The 20679-nt window shown below is 45.6% G+C and overlaps 1 protein-coding gene and 1 long non-coding RNA gene across 2 annotated transcripts in view; one reads left to right on the forward strand and one right to left on the reverse strand.

The window, feature by feature from the left end:
* The window catches only part of PAPPA (pappalysin 1), a 240756-nt gene extending 220410 nt beyond the window's left edge, over positions 1-20346 (forward strand). The window contains exons 21-22 of the mRNA XM_042913034.1: positions 4248-4346; positions 16909-20346. Of these exons, the coding sequence (XP_042768968.1) occupies positions 4248-4346; positions 16909-17016 (207 nt within the window). The 3' untranslated portion in view covers positions 17017-20346. The remainder of the gene's footprint in view (positions 1-4247; positions 4347-16908) is intronic.
* LOC122205041 lies at positions 6516-18167 on the reverse strand. The gene is made up of 3 exons (XR_006195885.1): positions 18091-18167; positions 17613-17724; positions 6516-7307 (listed from the first exon to the last, which is right to left on the reverse strand). It is a non-coding gene; the product is annotated as an uncharacterized LOC122205041 (long non-coding RNA).
* Positions 20347-20679: the final 333 nt, after the last annotated feature.

Raw genomic sequence — 20679 nt, forward strand, 5'->3', positions numbered from 1 at the left:
TTGTGGTTCTTCTCAGCTGACAGTGAAAAGGAGGCCCCAAATTCCATCCAGGTGGATGAACACTTATCTGTGGTGCCCCCAGAGCCCACTCAGGAAAATGCAGGTGAAAAGGACTATATTGTGCTTTAGAAAACTTTGTGGGTTTTTTTTAAATTTATATATTTATTTTGAGAGAGAGAATGGGAAGGGCAGAGAGAAATGGGGAGAGAGAATCCCAAGCAGTCTCCACGCCCAGTGTGGAGCCCAACCCAGGACTGGAACTCGGGAACCACGAACCTTGAGATCATGACCTGAGCTGAAATCAAGAGTTGGACACTTAAGTGACTGAGACATCCAGGTGCCCCATAGAAAACTTTGATGAAATTCTTAGAATGTCAGAGCCAGAAATGCTCTTCTAGATGATCTAAACCTGATTTTTTATTTTAAACATGAGGAAACTAGGACCTAGATAGTAGCCAAATCTAAAATTTGATGGAATGCCAAAATTGGAAGGGTTCTTAGTATGATCTAATTTAGTGTGATCTACTCAATGCTTATATGGAGTGGAAAATGAGGGTCAGAGAGGGGATGGACTGCCCAAAGTTGCACAGCATAAAAGCCACAGAACCAAAGCATGAACCTGGGTCTCCTGACTCCAGCCCAGTGCTTTTTCTCCTCCACTAGGCCACCTCCCACCCATGAAACACCTCGGAACTGCAAGTGTCACAGGACAGTCCCTGGGTCACACTTTTGTTTCTGTGCATTGGTTAGGAGCTCCCTATAGCATCTTCTCAGGGCACTTGACACTGAAGTCTTTAAGAACCTCCATTCTTCCAAGATTCAGCCAGGAATGGCAAAATCAAGGCCAAGGCCCAGGCCCTGTGGCTGTTGCTTCCTTCCATCTCTCTGGATCGGTCCAGTGCTTTGCGAAAAGGAAGCTTGGATTACCTGGGCGCTTGTTCTGCTGAGTTGGCGGTCTGGGCAGCCAGTGTGACAGCAGAATTCGATCCCTCCTTTGACTCAGCACTGGGGCCTAGGAGACCCTCACCTGTCAGGCTCCGAGCACTGCCAATGATGCTTATCGCCTTTGCCCTTGTAGGTGCTCCTCCTCTCCTTTACTCCTGAGCTTAGAGCTAATAGTTTGCCTCTTACCTGGGGCTGAAAACAATGCCTGGAAGAGATACAAATGCTGGGCCCAGGAAGGAGCCATCAACCTGGAGTGTCTAGAGGTAGCCAAGACTGAGAAAGGGTTTTGAGACTCCTGAGCCCTCTACCCACCCCTCTGCCCCCACCGTATCCAAAGTGGTCATTCACTCACTCATGTGTCAGAGCTTCACTGATGCCTGTTACGTGCCCAGCACTACTCTGCATTCTGGGAACACCATGATCTTAGTCAAGTGAAAATAGTAACTATGCTCTTCCTGACTCATCTGTGGTATCTCCTTGCCCCTTGTCCATCCGTGTATCCATTCCTGAGGTTTTACTCAGTAAACATGTAAGGAATGTATATTTGATACAGTTTTGCTCAAATTGCCACACATTTTGCTAGAAAATCTAGGATGCAAAAATAAATGACACACATTCCCACCCATCAGGAACTCATAGTGTAGTAAAGGAGATAGACAAAGAGAGAATTCTTAAAGATGTACCAAGGGCTGTATCCAAAAGTACAAGAAGCTGTAGAAACACAGAATATCCGGGGGGAATTAGAGAAGGCATTTTGGAGGGATGAGGTTTGAACTAGATCCTGAAGGTTCAATTCCTCACCTGAACATATTAGTAATAGTAGTAGCCATGAGAAATACCAGCGATGGAAAAAAAAAAAATCTCTAAGTAGTGAAGTTTTTCACATGTTATTTGCTGTTTCTAGAAAGTCTCCCTTCTCCACGCTCATCTAATTAACCCCTGCATGTCTTCGGATCCCAGCCAAAATGTAATTTCCTTAGGGACACCTTCACAGGGCTCCCTGATTAGGTTCAGTCCTCTTTAACAACATCACGTACCTTTCCTCCATAGGTCTTATCAGAGTTGAAATTGGCCAATTAGATGTGTGATTATTTGATTAAAGCTTGCCTGCTCACTGAAGTGTAAGGTCTGGAGGAGTAGGAGCTCGATCTATATTGACTCACTATTATGTCTTTTTCTTTAGCATAGTGTATCACACATCGTAAGCATTCAATAAATATGGTTAAATACAAGATGGACGCATAGATGGGTGGACAGATGCATGGATGTGCCGCAGGAAAGGACACACAGCTAGTGATGAGACTGGAGATTTTTTCAGGGGCTAAATGATAACAACAACAACAATAATAATAATAATAATAATAATAATTAAAGAACCAGTTTCATTTATTTATTTTTTCTTCTTCTTTTCTAGCTATTCCTTTACCAAACCAGTTCCTTTTATTCTAAGGAAGGTGCATTAGGTTTCCTTCCTTCATGTATTTGATATAAGAAAGACCCTAAAGATCAGAGCCCATAGGCAGGTCTCCTAAGGCACAGAGAAGAACCAAGGGCTTATCCTTTGTTGTTTGTGCCTCTCAGCTCAAATATGAATGTGATAATGTGTTCATTACGGCAGGTGCACAGCAGAGCCACGCTTGTTTTCATAGCCATGCACCTGTGCACACATACATCTGAGAACAGCTCTTGCCTGTTCTTGGTTCTGTCTTGCTAAGATGCTTTTAGACCCTAACAGGATAGTGAGGAAATGGAATCTGGCATCATGAGTTGGGGGCGCAAAGGCTCTGTGAATTTGGGGCAGAGATGCAAAAGCCAGGGATGCCACGGGGGTGGGGGTGACTCTTTGTGGAGCTCAGTTCTCCCCATAACAGTCAGGATGCAAAGGAGAGACCATTGGATCAGAGGGGTTGTGTTGAGATGCAATGGTCTTAGCCAACTGATGACACCTTTCCCATCAGTGAGTCACTGAGCATTAGAGGACCCATCCTGAACTTTAATTAGAGTGGTTTTGCTTTCAACTGCTTTCTATAGTAAAGGGTCATATGGTATTATTTTTGATGGGGCAAGGGGTATGCTTATTGTTTTGAGAAATCAGTGGACCTAGCCTACCTCCCTATTTCATTGTGCTAGGAGTCTTGAGGCCCAGTGAAGATAACCCAGTTAACCAAAATCACCAAGTAACCCCTCCAGTTCACTGGGGTTTGTTAGACTAGAGCCCAGATTTTCCAAACCCCTGACAACTGCATTTCCACTATGCCAATGCAATCTATTCAATTTCATAAACATCTCTAAGAGCCAAAGTTGTGCCCAGCATTAAAATAGGCGATAGGGAGACAAAGATGAACTGGATGTTGCCCACATCTTCAATGAGCTCACAGTCTTATACCAGCTACATGTTCATAAACAGAAAACAGTGGCTAACTGCTCAGATGGGGAATAAAAAAGTGTTAGGGGGTTTGCAGATACTCCTGACTTTCCTGTAAGATTTCCCTGGGTTCAGATCAGTAATGACTTAACTCTGTCATCTTTTCCTGATTTTTGTAGCACCACAGAGTTGGAGGAGCACAGGGAAGAAAAGCAACAAATCAGTATGTGCTAGATATAGGCTAGAATGGCAAAGAAAAAAATATGAAGCCAACTTAGATTTAAATCATTGCTCTGCCCTGCCAGTGTGATCTTGGCTGGGCACTTTTCTTGCTCTGAGCCTCAGAATCATCTGAAAAGAGGGAAGAGCAAAGCTTACCTCACATGTTATTTGGAGAACAAAGACAACAAACACATAAAGCACGTGACGTTAAGTACATCTGTACTCCAGTGCTAGAGGAGAAGGAGCCCACAATCACATACGGACAATTGTGCCAAATTCCTATGAATTCTTACTTTTGATCTTTATAATTCTGGGTAGATTGCATTCAGCTTATATTTTATTATAAATCGTGTGTCTAATTACCTACTACTAGGAAAAGTAGGGGGAAGGTGCTCAAATTTTCTAATCTTTTCGTGAAGTAAAATGAGTCCTGCTTTGGAAAGATGTAAGTGATCTATCCTGTGGCTTTGCATACTCCTACAAGTGTGTCCACCAGCGTAAACATAATTTAGTCGGGGAAAACTCAGCTAGATAAGTCTTTAAAAATGGTAGAAGCGATAACTGGTCTAAGAGGGTGTTGAGACTTGAAGCCAGGTAGGCTGTCTGCAGAGGTTTTTAAAAGGTTGAGAGATAGCTAGACAACCGCAGGGCCATCGCTCACCCACTCAGGATGCTAACAGGCCTCCTTCCCTTCTGCCTCTCTCCCCCTTTGTAGCCCTTCATGGGAGACAATTACTGTGATGCCATCAACAACCGGGCTTTCTGCAACTACGATGGTGGGGACTGCTGTGCCTCTACGGTGAAGACCAAAAAGGTAGGCCCCTGGGCACCGCCTCCTGCAGGCCTGCCCAGCTTCCCAGCCAGCATCACCCTACATGCTGGATAACCTAGTGCCTTGGTTGTGTCAGCACTTGCTCACAAGCTGTACTGTACTGTATTTTTTTTTTTTTTTATTCTTTTAGGCAGTAGTTGAGCTAATGTCATGTGCTGGGCCTTGAGCTAGGTGGGAAGGTTCATGGATGATCTTTGCAGATGTGGTTCCTCACCCTCAAAGCTTAGAGCCAGGTATGGAAGCAGACAAATACAAGAGTCATCAATACTTTGGGATGAGGAGGATAGAGCACTTTGAGGCCCCAGGCCAGGGGTTGGAGAAGGCTCTACAGAGGGATCAGCATGGAAGCTGAAACTTGAGAGATAAAGAGAAGGATCAGGGAGGTGGCCAGGAAAAGAATTCCTGGGGCATGTAAAATCCTAGAGAGAAGTTGCATTTTTAGGCTGTACGGCTAAAGTCTAGGGGAAGAGAGAAGATGGGACATTTCTACCAAGGTAAGTCATAGCCTTTGATTATTCTGTAATCTCTTGTTTCTCACATCTAATTTTTATAAAATTAGCAGGGGTGGTCTTGGTTGTGATTTTCTTCCTTGGCATATTAAGATGTAATAGGAGTGATTCAAGTGTTTGTAGTAAAACCTGAATATTTGACTATCACGTGTATCTACCAGTCACAGAAGAGTGGCCACCTCCACTTTCTTCCTGATGAGTGCTGGGGAAGAGATGGGTCCACCAGGGCAACCCAAGTTGAGAGCACTCTTGTGATGAATATGTTCATGGGAAGCTATTTCTGTTTTTATATTCATCAATACTCTGAGCCAAAAAATCATTTGAGCTCATCTCTCTCTCTTTAAAGGAGGGAGAACTTTGTTCCTAAGACGGGTCAGTCAGTCTTAGCTGACGAGGTGTCTGTGATCATGTGGTCCAAACTTTTCATTTCATAATGGGGCACTGAGGCCCATAGAGGAGGAATGATTTGTCTATGGTGGCAGAGGGAGTGATAGACACAGAGCAAGGCTCCTGGCTTGCTACTTAAATACCTTTATATTGTACCATCCTTAAAAGAATTAGTTCCTTTAAGAATGATGCTCTGACCCTAGAATGCACGGATAAACAGGGTAAGACCCAAGGAACACACTCAAACTCCATTTTTTGGTTGATGACTAGGGCTGCTGGGGCTCTCTGGGATCAGCCAGTCTTGTATGGGCAACGTTTCAGGATGCCTGCCCTTCTTTTCTGTTTTAAACACTGAAGGTAAACACTTTCTGCCCGAATACAGTTGAATAAAATTCATTGTCTATTAATGAATTTTCTATTAATGAATTTGTTTTGTATTTATTCACTCATTTCTATTCATTAGTAGAAAGTGAATTTTATTTTTCTCCCGGGTACAAAACAATACATATTCTACTTTTTGGAAAATCCAGAAAGTAAAACACCACCATCACTGCTGATCTTACAACCCAAAATAGCCATTGCTTTCCTTCTGGAGTATTTTATGTGTGTGTTTAAGTGTGTGGGTATTTGCACCTATGTATATGTCACTGCATTTCCAGCTTGCAATCTTGTTTTGTTTTTACTTAGCACAGGAAATCTTACACGTAAGAATATGGTCTGACATTATTACAAATTTCCCAGCCATAGTTTTTCCTCTATTATTATTTATCACAGGGTTGTGATGTATTGTAATTTGTGTAACCATTCCCCTCTGGCTATTATTTTTAACTCTTGGGTTCAGTTTCTCACAACGATAAATAATGATGCTTGTGAATATATTTGCAGGTAAATATTTTTCTAGCTCTTATTATTCCTTCACAATTGATTTTTAGAATTGAAAGGACTAGGATAAGAGGTGCGAGCATTTATAAGGCTCTTGATACATGTTGCCAAATGAATAGCATACAATAGTGTCAATTTCACTCGTTGGAATGAGCCATTTGCGAAAGTGAATGGACAATGAAGTTTGTGTTTTAAATAGAAGTTTGTGTAGAATTATGACACATCATTCATGTGACACCATCAGCTGGAGTAAGAGCAGCTCCGATTAAAAGAATTTTCCTACCAACTATAACTTATATACAAAAACATTAAAAAAAAAACTAATTTATTTTTATTGGGAAACTTCCTTAAATGGATTGCTGTTTCTACAGAGTGCATGGTAGGAACATGAAGTCATGAGACTGGGGTTCAGGTGCAGATTCCAAATTATTACAGTCACTTGCAAAAATATATGCATGTACACCATATGGCCACTTTGGCTCTCTATTCCTATACTGGGTTCGGGTGCAACAATTTCAGACATCAGGGCCCTTAGGTGAGTGCTGCTTCTTTAGTGAGAGACCCAGAGTCCGTTCTTTGGCAGTTATGCATATGCTTCATAGTCATTGCTTTTCCACCCACGTTATGTATGTAATTTTGGCCTTTTGTGTTAAAAGATCCCCTTCTTTAAACTGGTGATCCTTCTTGTCGGCCAAGTTTCCTTCGTTCAGTGAGACGCATGTTCCTTGAGCATTTGTGTGGGCCCGGCACTGTCCCGGACTGTGTGCACTTTCCAGAGTCCAGATAGACTGACACCTGCCCTTGTGAAGCGCACAGTCTATTAAGGGAGCCAGGTGTTAAGCAGTGAGGTATACAACCACACCTCGTAGTGCTTTTGTGCAAGGGCAGTAAAGGACAGGTGCAGGATCTTTTGGAGAGCAGCGTGAAGGTGGGAGAAAGCTGCTTTGGAGGTGACATTTACATGGAGCCCTGGAGAATGAGCAGCTCTCCTGGAGGAGGTGAGCAGTGGTGGAAGACAGGATGGAGAGGGCTGTAATAACCATGTGGGGAGCATGGGTTACAGAGCCTGACCTTCTCTTCTGGCGCACACGGCTTTGCCGTAGTTGTTCCTTGTTCGCAGCGTTTGGTGCTTTCTTCACATTGGGGATTCCTGGAAGTCTGACGTCTGGAGGAGAAGTGTGTCTCAAATTAAACTCACACTTCCTACAATTTAAATTCCCCAATTTAACTTCTGAGTAAACTCCAGCTTCTTGAATGCATTAACACTCTCTCGTACACACCCAACTCTGCTTCCTGCAGTAGACTGGGTTCTAGAGACAGCAGGTGGAGAAACAGAGGATGAAAAAGATACCCCTAAGTGAACTGTCCCCTCTGTCAGACATCCTGCCAGACACGTGTCCTCTGTGACCTTCTTTAATCCCCATGTCAGCTCTGACAGGTCACTATTACCTCTGCTGCACAGGTGAAGCAGTTTGGGCCCCAAGCACCAACAGGACTTTTGCTTGAGGTCACTTGGCCACAACTGCCGAGGCCCAAATTCGAACCCAGTTCTCCCTGACTCAGGAGCCCAGCTCTTGCTCCTGCATGGGGCTGAGTCCTCAGTGCGCATGAGCGTGACCATCCCAGTTCTTGTTGGAGACAATTCACCATGAACCCCGACTGCCAGGGAACCTTGGACGTGGGACTCCTCCCCTTGGCCAAGGTGAAAGCAGCCCTTCCCAGCAGTGAAGACAGGGTGGGGAGTCATCGAGGCTCCCAGCCTTGCCAGCCATCCCTGACGTCCCAGACAGCAGTTTCCTCTGAGTGGAAAAAAGTCCTGGTTTCTGTCTCCAGCTTCCACAGCAGGAAGCCTCTGATGGCAGGAGAGGGGCCAGAGGCTGGCTTCCTTCCTCTCATTCCCTGCCCCTTACTGGTGGCCTTGTTTCATTCCTACCTGAACTCTTGGCCTCAGCCACCCAGCGTGGGGAGTTCCCTGCCCACAAGCACCCAGCCTAGCATTCAGGAACTTACTTCATGCACCTTCCTCAATTACAGTAATTCCATTAATGGTGCACATTAATGGTGCCTTGTCAGGGTTAGAGTCTCTGCATATTATCTCCCTTTGAGATACCCAATAAGATAGACTCTGTTGAAGCTCAGAGAGGGTGAACTCACTTTTACAAGGTGACACAGCCGCGGGTAAGAGTCAGGATTTCCTTATTCCAAACAATCGTCATTACTATTTTTTGAGAGCTTATGATTTGCCAAGCATAGTGGTGATCGTTTTTGCACGTGTCATTTCATTTCATCACGCAGCAGCCCCATTGTAGGTGTTGTTATCCTCATCTTGTAGACAATGCAGCTGAGGCTGAGAAGGGCCAAGGTCCCACAGCCAGCAGGTGGTAGGACTGAGATGCAAATCTCGTGAGTCTAGACTGTGAGGCATCTGCCTCTAACCCCTGTTCTGGACATCTAGATGTAATGAGTTTGCGGCTTCCCCCCTTCCCCTGGCGGGTGGGCTTCTTCCTTCCTAGTGCTCCTAGAGAGCTGTCCTGGGTATGAACTTAAAGCCCATGGGTAAGCAAGCATTCAGCATCTTCTCCCACATTTCCTTCTAGCCAACTCTCTACCGAACCCTCTTCCCAGTCACCAGGTCTGGGGACTCCTGGTCAGATGGCCCAGAATGTCAGTCTGCTCCCTCCATCCTTCCTCCCTTTGTCTGTCTGTCCAGACACCAGCTGTTCCCCACATCTGCCTTGTGGGGTGACCTGGGCCCAGCTGGCAGACAAGAGCAAGACTATGCAGGAAACTCCGTCTGACAGGGGTGACCGGTTTCCCATCCAGACACCTGTCTGCAGTGCAAGGCAGACAGGAAGGGGCAGGACTCAGCTTCTCAGCATGTCAGTTTATTATTTTCCTGTTTGGAGCCTTGAGGAGTCTCGAATACAGAGCAGATTTCCAGAACAGTCGCTTCAGTAATTTACCCTCATAACAAAACAAAAAAAAAAATCATTTATAATTGGAATCATTCTCAGTAAGCATGTGTTGGAGCTTTAAGGGAAGAAGGGGAAACAGCCTTAACTTATTCAACATAGCAAGGCTTTGTAAGGCGTGGTGGCCTGGAACACTAGTTATGGTCATGTTTCAGACAGCTGCTAAGGGACTAATTGTGGAAGATGTCTGGGAAGTTGGGGTGGAGTCCCAGTTCTGTGACCCTGGGCAGGCCAGTCTCACCTTTGGTTTTTTATCTCTTGACATCTGGATTATATTCATGTCTAGGGCTTTTCCACATGGCTCCCTGAGGGACTTGGCTATCGAGTCAGAATCTGAGGGCTATTTGGGGCAGAGACCAGTAAAGATTAAGGAGAGATTAATCCCAGAAACCGGTCTCAGCACAGGATGGCATGCCTAACTGATGACATTAAGTATAGGGTTGCCATATTGATTTGCTAAATCTAAGTGAAAACAACGTGGTTTCTTAGGAAAGGACATTATACCGAAATGAAGCCCATTGGTATAAGGAGGCTAGTGACTCTATAATACATGAGAAGATAATAAACATCATTAGATGGACAGCAGCCTTCTTCACTGAGTGGTCCATGCTAAAGGGTTGGGTATTGGGTTGCAGAGTTGGTGATGTCCATCAGTGGGTCTTACATCTCTCCTTAGGAACTAGAATGGTCCTCCTAAAACAAGTCTTGTGGTATCACTCCTCTGTGCAAAGCCCTTCACAGTTCTTCCAATGGCCTATAAGGCCCTATGTGTTCTGCCTACCCCCATTACTTCTGTGGCCTCACTCCCTACTCTCAGTAGTCTCTCTCACTTGACTCTAGCCCTCTGAACTCCTCACCATCCAGCCAGGCATCCTTCTACCTACAGACTTTGTCACTGGCTCCTTCGTTGGCTGAGAACATTCTTCTCCATTCATCCAGCATGACTCACTCCCTCACCTCCTCCAAGTCTTTGCTGAAGTGTCAAATTCTCAATGAGGCCCACCCTGACCACCCACCTTACACTATCCCTTACACACCCATTTGCTTTGGATTCTACTTTTTTTCTTTGGTTTAAGACCCTTATCACCTTGGCACATGCTATAAAATGTATTTACTGTCTCGGAATCTGTACCCTCTTGTTGATCAAATGAACATTTCATGAGGTCAAGAATATACATCCATTTGCTCACTGATGGATCCCTGGTTCTGACGTACCCCCCACTGGTGAGCACCTGCTATGTATGTGACATACACCGTTCTAGGCCACAAGATGGACCTAGTCCCAACCATGCTGAGTTTATTTAGAGTATATTAAGTGCCAACAGAGACAGAGCAAGTGAGGGAAGCTGACAAAGCTCCCTGGAGAAGGCAACACCAAAGGTGAGATATGAAAGGGACAGTAAATCTTAGCCAGGTTAAAGGAGTTGGGGGAGGACCATAGACAAGGATGTGAGGGCAGTGTTTGTGGCAGAGGGCACAGTCTGTGCAAAGGCCCAGATGTAAGGGAGCATATTAAGGAAACTACATTTCCCTAAGTGTTGCTAGAGCACAGGGTGAGAGGGGATGTAAGTAGTAAGAGGTAAGAAATGAGCCTTGAATGGGCTTTTATAAACCAAGCCAGGGAATCTGAACCTTATCCACAGAGCCAAGGAGTGTTCAATGATTCTAAGCATTGAACTAGTCTAGAGGATCCTAGAAGGCTTCTTGGAAGAGGGGCTAGATGTGTTTACCTTGAAAGATTAGTAAGAGATAACAAGAAGATGACTAAAGAGACTATACTAATTCCTCGTCCACCAAATCATTGGCTTCTGGAGTGTTATGATTTTCCCTGTTTGGGATGGAGCTTTGAATTCTCCATGCGGAGAAATCAGACACTACTTTATTTTGTTTTTTGAGTAAACATGCATTTCATCTGTAAATGGCTTATCGAGGAACTATGTCCACAAGAACACCTAATACATGGTGTTAGTGTAGACTGATAGGAGTTGTAAGTATTAGATACTTATTTTAGTTTGATCCTATTCAGACCCATCTGTCCCTCAGAGTTCCCATTCTCATAACCATTGTCAACATACATCATCATGACCACCATCAACAGCAACATCCCCAATATCGCTATTACCGTCACCCTCATTATCACCATCATGTATTGAGCACATGTTTTATGCCCATATACCATGCTAGGTGCTTTACTTGAATTTTATACTTTATCCAAAATACTTCTAATGGACAGGCCTGTCATTGCCTCCATTTTACAGAGAAACTGACGCCCCCAAAACGAAAATAACTTGCCTAACAGCATAAGGAATCAAACCCAAGTCTCATTCCCTTTTCTCTCCCCCCGTATCCATATGACCACTTTATCCACATTTAAACACGCCTCTGTATTCACTGACTCTGTATTCACTGACTCCTGTACCAGGCACGTATCTACCCTGCCTCCAAAGAGCTTATGGGGAGTCCGTGTACTTGCATCACACCTTGGTCTGCTTGATCTCATTACATCTGTCGACACCGTGAAGTCCCTGAGACTCAGAGTGGTGAAGTGATGTGCCCAAGCTCCCACGGTGGGCGTGTGGGCAGTCAAGGCGTTCTGGCGTTCAGCATAGGATGCGTGTTGCTCCCCACACTGCACGCTCTCTGCTTGTGACCTCCCCGTTGAGTCTGAGTCACAATCCCGCCCCTGCCTGTCTCCCAGCCTCAGAGGAGACCTGCAGCCAGGACCTTGTGGTGCATCTGCCTGGGCTGCATTCCTGAGCCACTCAAACGCGCACACACACGTGGAGGTGTTATCCTGGGCGACTCACCCCAAGGAGAAACCCCTGTCCCTGAGCACCATCTCCAGTACAGAGGAGAAAAGGAGAGACTCGTGGCCTTTGGTCATTGACCTGGGCTTGTTGACAGAATCCTAGAGTGGGTGGCCAAGCCATTTATGGGATAGCCTAGCCACACGGTGCTGGGAATCCCACATGTAAACTGGCCACCATGGCGTTTGTGCTGTGGGTGGTAGGTTTTCTTGGGAGCCCATCTGGGGGAGAAGGTAGGAAGCTGCTTGGGGAATTTCCCAGGAAACCTGGGAATTGGGTTCAGAGCTGACTTTACCAGGAATGTGACCCTTTTTTCCATGTCTCAGTTTCTTTCTCTATAAAAAGGGGACCCTGACTCCTGCTCCACCTGCCTCCTGGGGGGTCGGTACCAAGGAGTGGTTACAAACAGGGATGCAGATCTCAGGCCAGCTGCCAGCCAAGTGACTCACCCCTGTGCATCTTCGTTTCCTCTAAGATGTAAAATGGGGCTGGTAAGAATAGCTACCTTATTAGGGTTGCTGGGAGGAGTGAGTGAGACAGCGCACATTGGGTTAACTCAGGCAGGCACATACTAAGGGATAAAAGGCTATTGGCTATCAAAAGACACAGCAGCAGTCAGCCTGGCCAGGTTGTGAAGGAGGAGCCTTTTTACTCTCACCTGCTGAAAAGCTCTCAGTGTTTGGAGTGGACTTTAGAATCCTACACCGTCTAGTTACTGACTGGTAGTGAGGCCCAGGGTGAGTTTGTTTTCTTTTAAACTTTCTGAAGCCTCTATTTTCTCACCTACAGGATGGGTAGCTAATAGCGACAGCCTCACAGCATTGTGCAGTGTGGACTAGCCAGCACATTAGGAATTATCCGGCATGTGGAAGGGCCGCAGGAAGTGGTACCATGTGTGTAAAGTGTTGTTCACTGCGGTGGACCCGTGTCAGACCTGGGAAGTAGGTAGAGCTGACAGTCTCTACCTTTCTGTTCCCACTTGCCACGGAGGATGCTTGTGACAAGAGAGGATCCCAAGGCAGGCTCTGAACAGGCACTTTGCTAAGATGCAAGAGGAAGGATGGGAGGAGGAAACAAGAGGCTGAACGTCTGTTCTGCACTAGGGCTTCTGTGAGCTGGTTATTTTATGGACTCCTCACTAGAACCCTGCGAGGTCTTTCCAAGGACCCTTGCCTTACAGATGGGGACATGAAGTCCCCAGGGGGCCAAGGACTTGCTGGAAAAGCGGCACCTAGGTGGAGCCCACACCTGAACTTGTCTGCCTCCCAAACTCCTAGCAAGGGCTCGGTAAATGCAGCTGTATTTACAAGCATGCAGTGAAGATAAGGAGGCTCCAGATCTGCCTCCTGAGGCCAAACCTTCTAGACTTTGTTATTCTGATCGGGGTTCCTTCCCTCAGTTTCCAGACTTGTTTCTCTGGGAAAATGCCAAAACTGCCCTGGCTGACTTGGGGAGGAAAGGGAGTGGCCATGCCGTGCTCACTTCACCAGGGTGGCCACACTGGCTTAGAGAAACTAACTGGTGACGGGGCCCTGCCAGCTGGTGATAAATGGACGAACTAGTAGAACTGGGGATGGCAGAAAGGGTAACATGCAAGACAGGGTTTGTGGAGAAAGCCTAAATTTCTGCATCCTTTCTGGCCAGGGCTTTTGCCTTCTGCCTTTCTCAGATGAGAAGGATTTTCAGACAGATGGGAAGGTAGAGAGCATTAGAATCAAATCTTAATGTACAGGTAGGGAAAATGAAGCCCAGAGAAGGGAAGTAACATGTACACACTCACATAGAGATTGAGTGCAACAGCAGAGGGTCCCTGCCTTGTGTTCTGGGTGCATATTCATGCATTCATTTGTTCCTCCGTTCAAGGGTCCGTTGAGTGCCTGTTATGTGATGTATAAAGACTCAGGTCAACAACAGACATGGTCCTTGCTCAGACTGAGCTGGCATACAAGTACAGAAGCATTTCAGAATGAGATGACGTGATAGGAGATGAAGGTGATGATGCGATCTTTGGTCAGACAAATGAGGGAGGAGGTGAGACTTGAGACAAAGACCTGAAGAATGGAGGAGCAGCTGGCCAGGAAAGAGCAGTGAGGGGAGAGGAAGGTTGATGGCTAGAGACTTGCTCAGATGGTGGTTCCCTTATGGAGGCTGTTGGACAGTGTCATCCCAGCCAACAGGAGGAAAGGTCACAGAAGGGGTTCATTTAGAAGAAAACGATGCTAATGATCCACACAACCTTCTGAATTTGTGTTCTATTACAGAAAGCCTTATCTGTTCAGTAATTCCAGGTTATCTGCCAATAATTATGTTTAATTTTGTAAGGTATACAACAGTGATCTCGTACTTTGGTGTCACTTTTTCCATAAAATTTGGATTATGGGCAAAAAAAAAAAAAAGGTAGGAAAACAATTGTAGTATTTGAGGAACCAATAAATAAATAAGCCACCAAGAGTCAGGAAGAGAAAGGGGCCAGAGGTGGTCCAAGAAGTGTGTGTGGAGATCAGATCATGCAAGGCCTTGAACTCATGGTAAGGACTTTGGGTCTTATTCTAAGAGATCTGTTCAATTTTTGCCTGTGTGAGACGCAGCGGGAAGCTCTTTCTCTTTTAAGCTTTTCTCTCTCTCTTTAAGAGAGAGAAATCAGATGTGAGATTCTCTCTAATGGGTCCTAGAGCCCAGTGAGAAAGAATTATAGAGAGAACTCTGCACAGGACATTAGAGGTAACCGGATCATTCTAATGTTAGCATGTGGCAAGGACAGGAGAAGAGACTAGATAAAGGAAAGGGTTGAGTTGAGGACAAAGAAGCCGCTGAAGTCAGGGAGGTGGGAGAAGGGGACAACAGGCAGCAAAGGTGTCACCGATGGTGAAAGGTGAGCTGGCGGGAAATCTGATTCAGCACAAGCATCTCCTGAGTGTGAGGCCACGTGCTGGGGCTTCTGGATGTTTATTTGTGTTTGGACTTCACAACCGTATGAAATGTGCGGTCTTTTTAAAAATCACCCTTTTATGGATATAGAATCTGAGGGTCATGGCAGTGGAGGGATTTTCCCCAAATTGCTCAGTGACTGTGAATCCAGCAAGGAGACCAGTCCAGGCCTCCTGGCTCCCATGATGGTACTCTCCCCATTTGACCTCAGCTGTTAGATTCGGACTTGGCCCCACCATCAGTTTCCCCACTTGGACTGGAGAATTTCCTCTATGTAGTTTAGAGGCTATGGAAGGATATTCTAGATTAGAAGGCACAGCCTTCACAAAGGCATGACAACTAGGTAGTCAGTGTCCTGAACAGGGAACAGCAAGTAGTTGTAAGCAGAAAGACACTGCGTGGAAGAAGCATCTATGAGAACGCTTAGCATTCTCGTGAATGCTTATGAATTTTTTAAATGTTTATTTTCGAAAGTGAGAGAGAGAGGCACTAGTTGGGGAGGGGGAGAGAGAGAGGGAGACAGAGGATCCAGAGCAAGCCTGTGCTGACAGCAGAGAGCCCAACACAGGGCGCGAACTCATGAGCCATGAGACCGTGACCTGAGACAAAGTCTAACACTCAAACGACTGAGCCACCCAGGCACCCCTGAATGCTTATGAATTTAAATTGAAAAGAGAAACAGAGATGTGCTAGTCATGGGTACAGTGAAAGAGAGAGAGGTGGAGAAATGAACATTCATTCATTCTATGGCTTAAGCTCTGAGAAAACAAGAATGAACAAAACAGACATGGTTCCTGCCTCACTGAGGGAGAGAGATATCTATCAATTGATGGATCGATCCATCGATGCACTGAGCATATGCCAAGAACTGTGCTTTATGTTTTTCATCAGTTCCCTTATCCCTCATCACAACCTCAGGAGGTATACGCTTTCATTATGCCCATTTAATGAATGAATTAACTGAGGCTCAGAGAAGTTGTCACATGCTCAAGCTCACACCAGTAGATGAGAGGGCTGGGGCTTATACTTCAATCTTCCATTTTAAATCACTGCAAAATTGCAGGATGGAAAGAGGTTGAGAGGGAGGGAGGGAAGGCAGGCCAAGAGGCAGAGAGAAGAGTTAGATACACAGAATGAGTCCACAAGCCAGGAGGACAAAGATGTTCCCTGAGACTGTGTGAGCACTTGGAGACCCTGCCGAGGCAGGAGGCGAATGAGGTTATTACACCCATCTGCGCAGATGGGGGCCCCCTGGGAAAAGTTATATGCAAATACCATGATGCAATGAGGTGAAATCCTCTTGCGTTAGCCCAGGCTGGGCCTGGCTCAAGCAGGGCTTGCACCGTGCCCTTTGGGAAGACCGGTCATCTGCCGCACGGGGAAGACATTCGTGCTTTCAGTTTCTAGAAAGGAAAGCCAGATCAAGGTCCCAGAGCGTGTGAAGGGATGGAAAAGTTTTTACATTTTTTTCACAGCTTTTGTTACATGTGTGTAACAACTCATGTTGTATACCTCTCAGCTTTTCTTTCTCACTCAAAATCTCCTCAACAGCCTTCAACCAAAATTTGGGATTTACAGTTACATTACCATTTTACATTACAGTTTTTCACCCATGATTTCATTCAGCCCTTAGCGTTCACAGTGTAAGGTGGGGCTTAATGATACCAGTGCTCCAGCTGGGAACCTGAGGCTCAGAGAAAAGTAGCTTCTCCCACTTTAAATACCAGATCTGTCACTTTTCACTTTGGGCAAATGCCTGCCCCTGTCAGAGAGCCTCAGTTTCCCTGTCTGTAAAAGGGTGATTGTTTTAGTACCCATCATCTTACAGAGTTGTCAAAGGATTTGATGTTTTCCTATTTAGAAAGTGCCTGCCCTTGAAAATGGAAGCTGCTGTTACAATGACCCGTGATGATTTTGATAAAAGTTATTGCAGGGCTAGCAAGAAACAGAGCTATGAGTTGAACTTGAGTCTGCTGCCCCTCCCCCACCAAATTCAGTCATTGGAAAACTATATCAGACCCAACCACCTGGCTCACTTCTTCTCTTTTTCTCTCTGCAGGTTACCCCATTCCCTATGTCCTGTGACCTACAAGGTGACTGTGCTTGTCGGGACCCCCAGGCCCAAGAACACAGCCGGAAAGACCTCCGGGGATACAGCCATGGCTAAGGAAGGACAAGGAGTTGACAAAGAATTCCCAGCGCCAGGACCCGCATCCCTTTGGTATTGATTTCACAGTCAGCTGCTCAACGGAATGGCCTCCCCACACCAGGGATCCTTAGCACCCAACCGGTCTGCCTTTAATTTCACCCAGGAAGGACTCATAGTAGGGGCGCATGAACCAAGTCTCGCCATGTTGAAGGATGGAATGGAATCCCATCCCAAAGTCTTAGATGGATTGCATATACAAGTGTGCTGTCCCAGAGCCTAAAATTCAAATCATTTGTCACACAGCCACAGCAAGAAACATGTTATACAGTTAGGAGTATGCACATATGTGGTTAGTACACACGCATGCATACGTACCCCAACAGACATCTGTGTGAGGGGAGTGTTGGAGACTGAGCGGAGAGAGACGGGAACAAACTCAGTCTTCCCTTTCCCAATCTCCTAGTCAATACTGTCCTTGGGAGAAAAACAGTTGCAGAAACTGCTAAGACCAAGTGTTGTCAAGATAGCTTGTACTCTGAGGCTTGGAACATGTCAGGCATGCACTGTTGTGCAGTCCTTTGGGATTAGAAGTGAAATGGTCTCTGATCACCTACCTTCTAGGGAAGTAGAACCCAGGATGAGGTAAAGAATCCAAGGTATGCAAAGCCCCCTAATTCTTCTGCTGCCGTGGGGGGATTTTACCCCAACTCCAGGGTTAAGGCCAAGCTGGAAATGGCATAGGGTTGCAGTGTCAAGGTATTATAACAGCCCCCTGCTTGAGGCCATAATATCCCTCCAGAACCCACCCATTCCCCAAATCTTGCCTTGGGACCACATTCGCTGCTACTTTTCCTGCTGCTCTATCCTATACATTGAGTACCCCCAAGATGGTAGGACTAGGTTAGGAAAAACCCCACACAACCAAACAGTCTGCCTTAAGAGTGACCCACATCTTCCCACAGCTCCTCACTTCTTAGCCCTTCCGCAAGAGAAAAACCCTCATTGGCCCACTTGGTGAGAAGTTAAATCCCCCATGGGTGGGCTTCGCATCCTAGGAGGGAGTAGAGGGACTAGAGATGCTAAAACCCTCACTGAGAGTCCAGAATGTCTGAGCCAGTGTTAGATTTTTATAATCAAGTGGACCAGTGTTAAATGTGCTGTTGGGGCCATCCAGAGACTGCTGGAATTGTGGGGACTCTTGAGTTATTATCCTTATCCCTGCCTTCCTGGCCCTCCAGGCTAGATCAGGCTCTGGTGCTGAGGACCTCACGGTTGCCCTGAGCAGCATTCTAGAACAGAGAATCATCTTGGATATGATCAATCTGAGCTGTGTTCTCGAGGGCCCTCAGAGGGAAGCTAAAGAGCACACAGCGTCAGTCCCCAACAACCAAACATGGTCATCATGTTCTTCACATAGTCTTCCAGCTGTCAGGACTCCCATCCACACCTGTGGTTGGTCCGCCCTTCCCTCTTACCCAGGTTCAGCCTCCAAAAGTTGAGAGGGAGGTAGTCCATTGCATGTGGAAGCCCCTACCTCATTGGGGTCCTCTTTGCCTGTTTTCCACCAGTTACTTGTCCGCTCCTTTTGAATTAATATGGGAAGAAATTAATATGGAAAGAGGTGGCGAGAATGGTCAAGCTGGACATAATTTCTAGACCTGGAACTGAGAAAATGAGGCAGTAGGAGGGTATCACATAAAGATTGCTGTAAATCATGTCATCTCAAATCTAGTGAAAGCAACCAACAAAAACAAAGTCTAGCACAGGAATGGGAAACCCCAGGCATGTGTGCTGACTCCTCATTCCTGCACCTGAGGCAGTCATTGTTAATCAGTCATCGTCCTTTCTCCTATGGGGACCAAAAATAACTTCAGGAACCTTCTTCCTGTATTACTCCTGACAGCAATTACCTGCTGACCAAGAGCACTTGAGAAGACATCTATCAGCCAATATATACATATATCAAGGTGCTTTTTGCACAGGTGCCCACAAATGATGCAGTGCTTAGATTCGTGTGGCTTGTTCTGTGTTCCAAACTCTGAGACTGGGTTCCAGAATGGAGAAGCTGCCACCATGGTTAAGGACAGACTCAAATCCCTTATATTTCCTTCTTACAAACTCACATCTCATTTATATTCAGATCATTTTCTATAGTTACCAGGGCCAATCCTTAGCAAAACCATCCTCAAAATCGGAAGACTTGATCCCATTTTGTACTCCCTCCAGTATCTTAGGACTCTCGCCAACTTCTAAAGCCCCTCTCTTGCCCTAGCTGAGTTATCAGCATGTGTGGTCAGCTGACAAGATATGAACTAAGAAAGGTAATGGTATGGGCCCTCCCAATTGCTTTATCATGCATGGAAGTAGTACAAAAAGTCTTGGAGACCCAAAGGCGCCATTACTAATGGTGGGGTTGCAGGAACCACAGAAAAACCTCACCGGCTTCCCTTAAATCGACCCTTGTGGTCTTTCTTCCTTCGCTCTCACCCTGTCTATGCCCATACTCTCCAGCTGAGCAAAGTTTCCTAGAGGCTGACTTCTATCTTCAAACTCACAGATCGAGTTGAGCAAAGAACTACCCAGTCTTCTCCTTACCATCAATCAAACCTGTTACTCACAATGATATTAGGCAAGATAGGCTGCCCCACTGATGACCAGCCTCATGCTCACATGGGAGGCCCTTCTCAAAACTTAGAGAAAGAGACTCAGTTCTATTTGTGCGAGGCACTGATTTCCGGCTTCATTTTCTTTCTGGGAATAAACTCATGGTCTTATCCCTTTGATCATTTCCTGCTTAGGATAATGGAGTACTCACAAGGAGGCAGGTCTGAAGCACTGTTGTCTATCAGCAGCTCAGGGGCCCTAAAGCAGTTGGGGGTTCTGGGTTGAAGAAGTATTAGCCTGTTGGCAGCAAGAAAGAAAAGATGAGGAAGACAGTTCTCCAAACCCTGTTTTGGGAAGCCTTTCCAAGCCACAACCCTAACTGCATGCCCAGAGGACTTGCATTACCCCCATAGTCTGTGCCAACCACCTCTTAAGGGAAGATAGTCCTTGGGAAGTCCATTTTGGTGGCTAAATTAGGGTGTTAAGAAAGGGAGCGATCATAAATAAATAGGGCTTTGAAGATGGAGGGTATGCGCTGCTACTCCGGGCTTCAGCATGTTGAGTCACTGCCTAGACGGTTCTCTTGGCCTTTTTCCCACCTTGGCCAATGCTTAAATGCTATTTGTTGAAAATAATTCTTTCAGACAGATTTCAGCTACCTCCCTTCCAGGTTCAATTTAACTTGGTTGTAACTGTCAATTTGTTATAGGTCTTACCTGTGTTTTAAAAAGAAAAAGAACAAAAGAAAGAAAAAGGAAGGAAGGAAGAAAGGAAACCATAAATTCAAGTGAACAGTTTTGAGGTTTTATGTTTTGTGGTTGTTTTTGTTTTTTTTTTCTGGAACTACTTCAAGTGGGAAAATAAAAAGAAATTGACGGTAAGAAAGCTGTACAGATAGAGATTGATAGAAGACAAAGATTAAAAGGAAATAAAATGCATGATTAAAAATAAGAATTAAAAAAAAAAACCTATTTTTGTGCTTCCTAAAGGGAACTGTTTATTCTACAGACTAGTAGGTAGACACAACCATAAAAATTTTCCCTAGCAGGAGACATAAAGCGGGATCTTATAATGCTG

The sequence above is a fragment of the Panthera leo genome, chromosome D4 (assembly GCF_018350215.1).
Source record: "Panthera leo isolate Ple1 chromosome D4, P.leo_Ple1_pat1.1, whole genome shotgun sequence".
NCBI lineage: Eukaryota > Metazoa > Chordata > Mammalia > Carnivora > Felidae > Panthera > Panthera leo.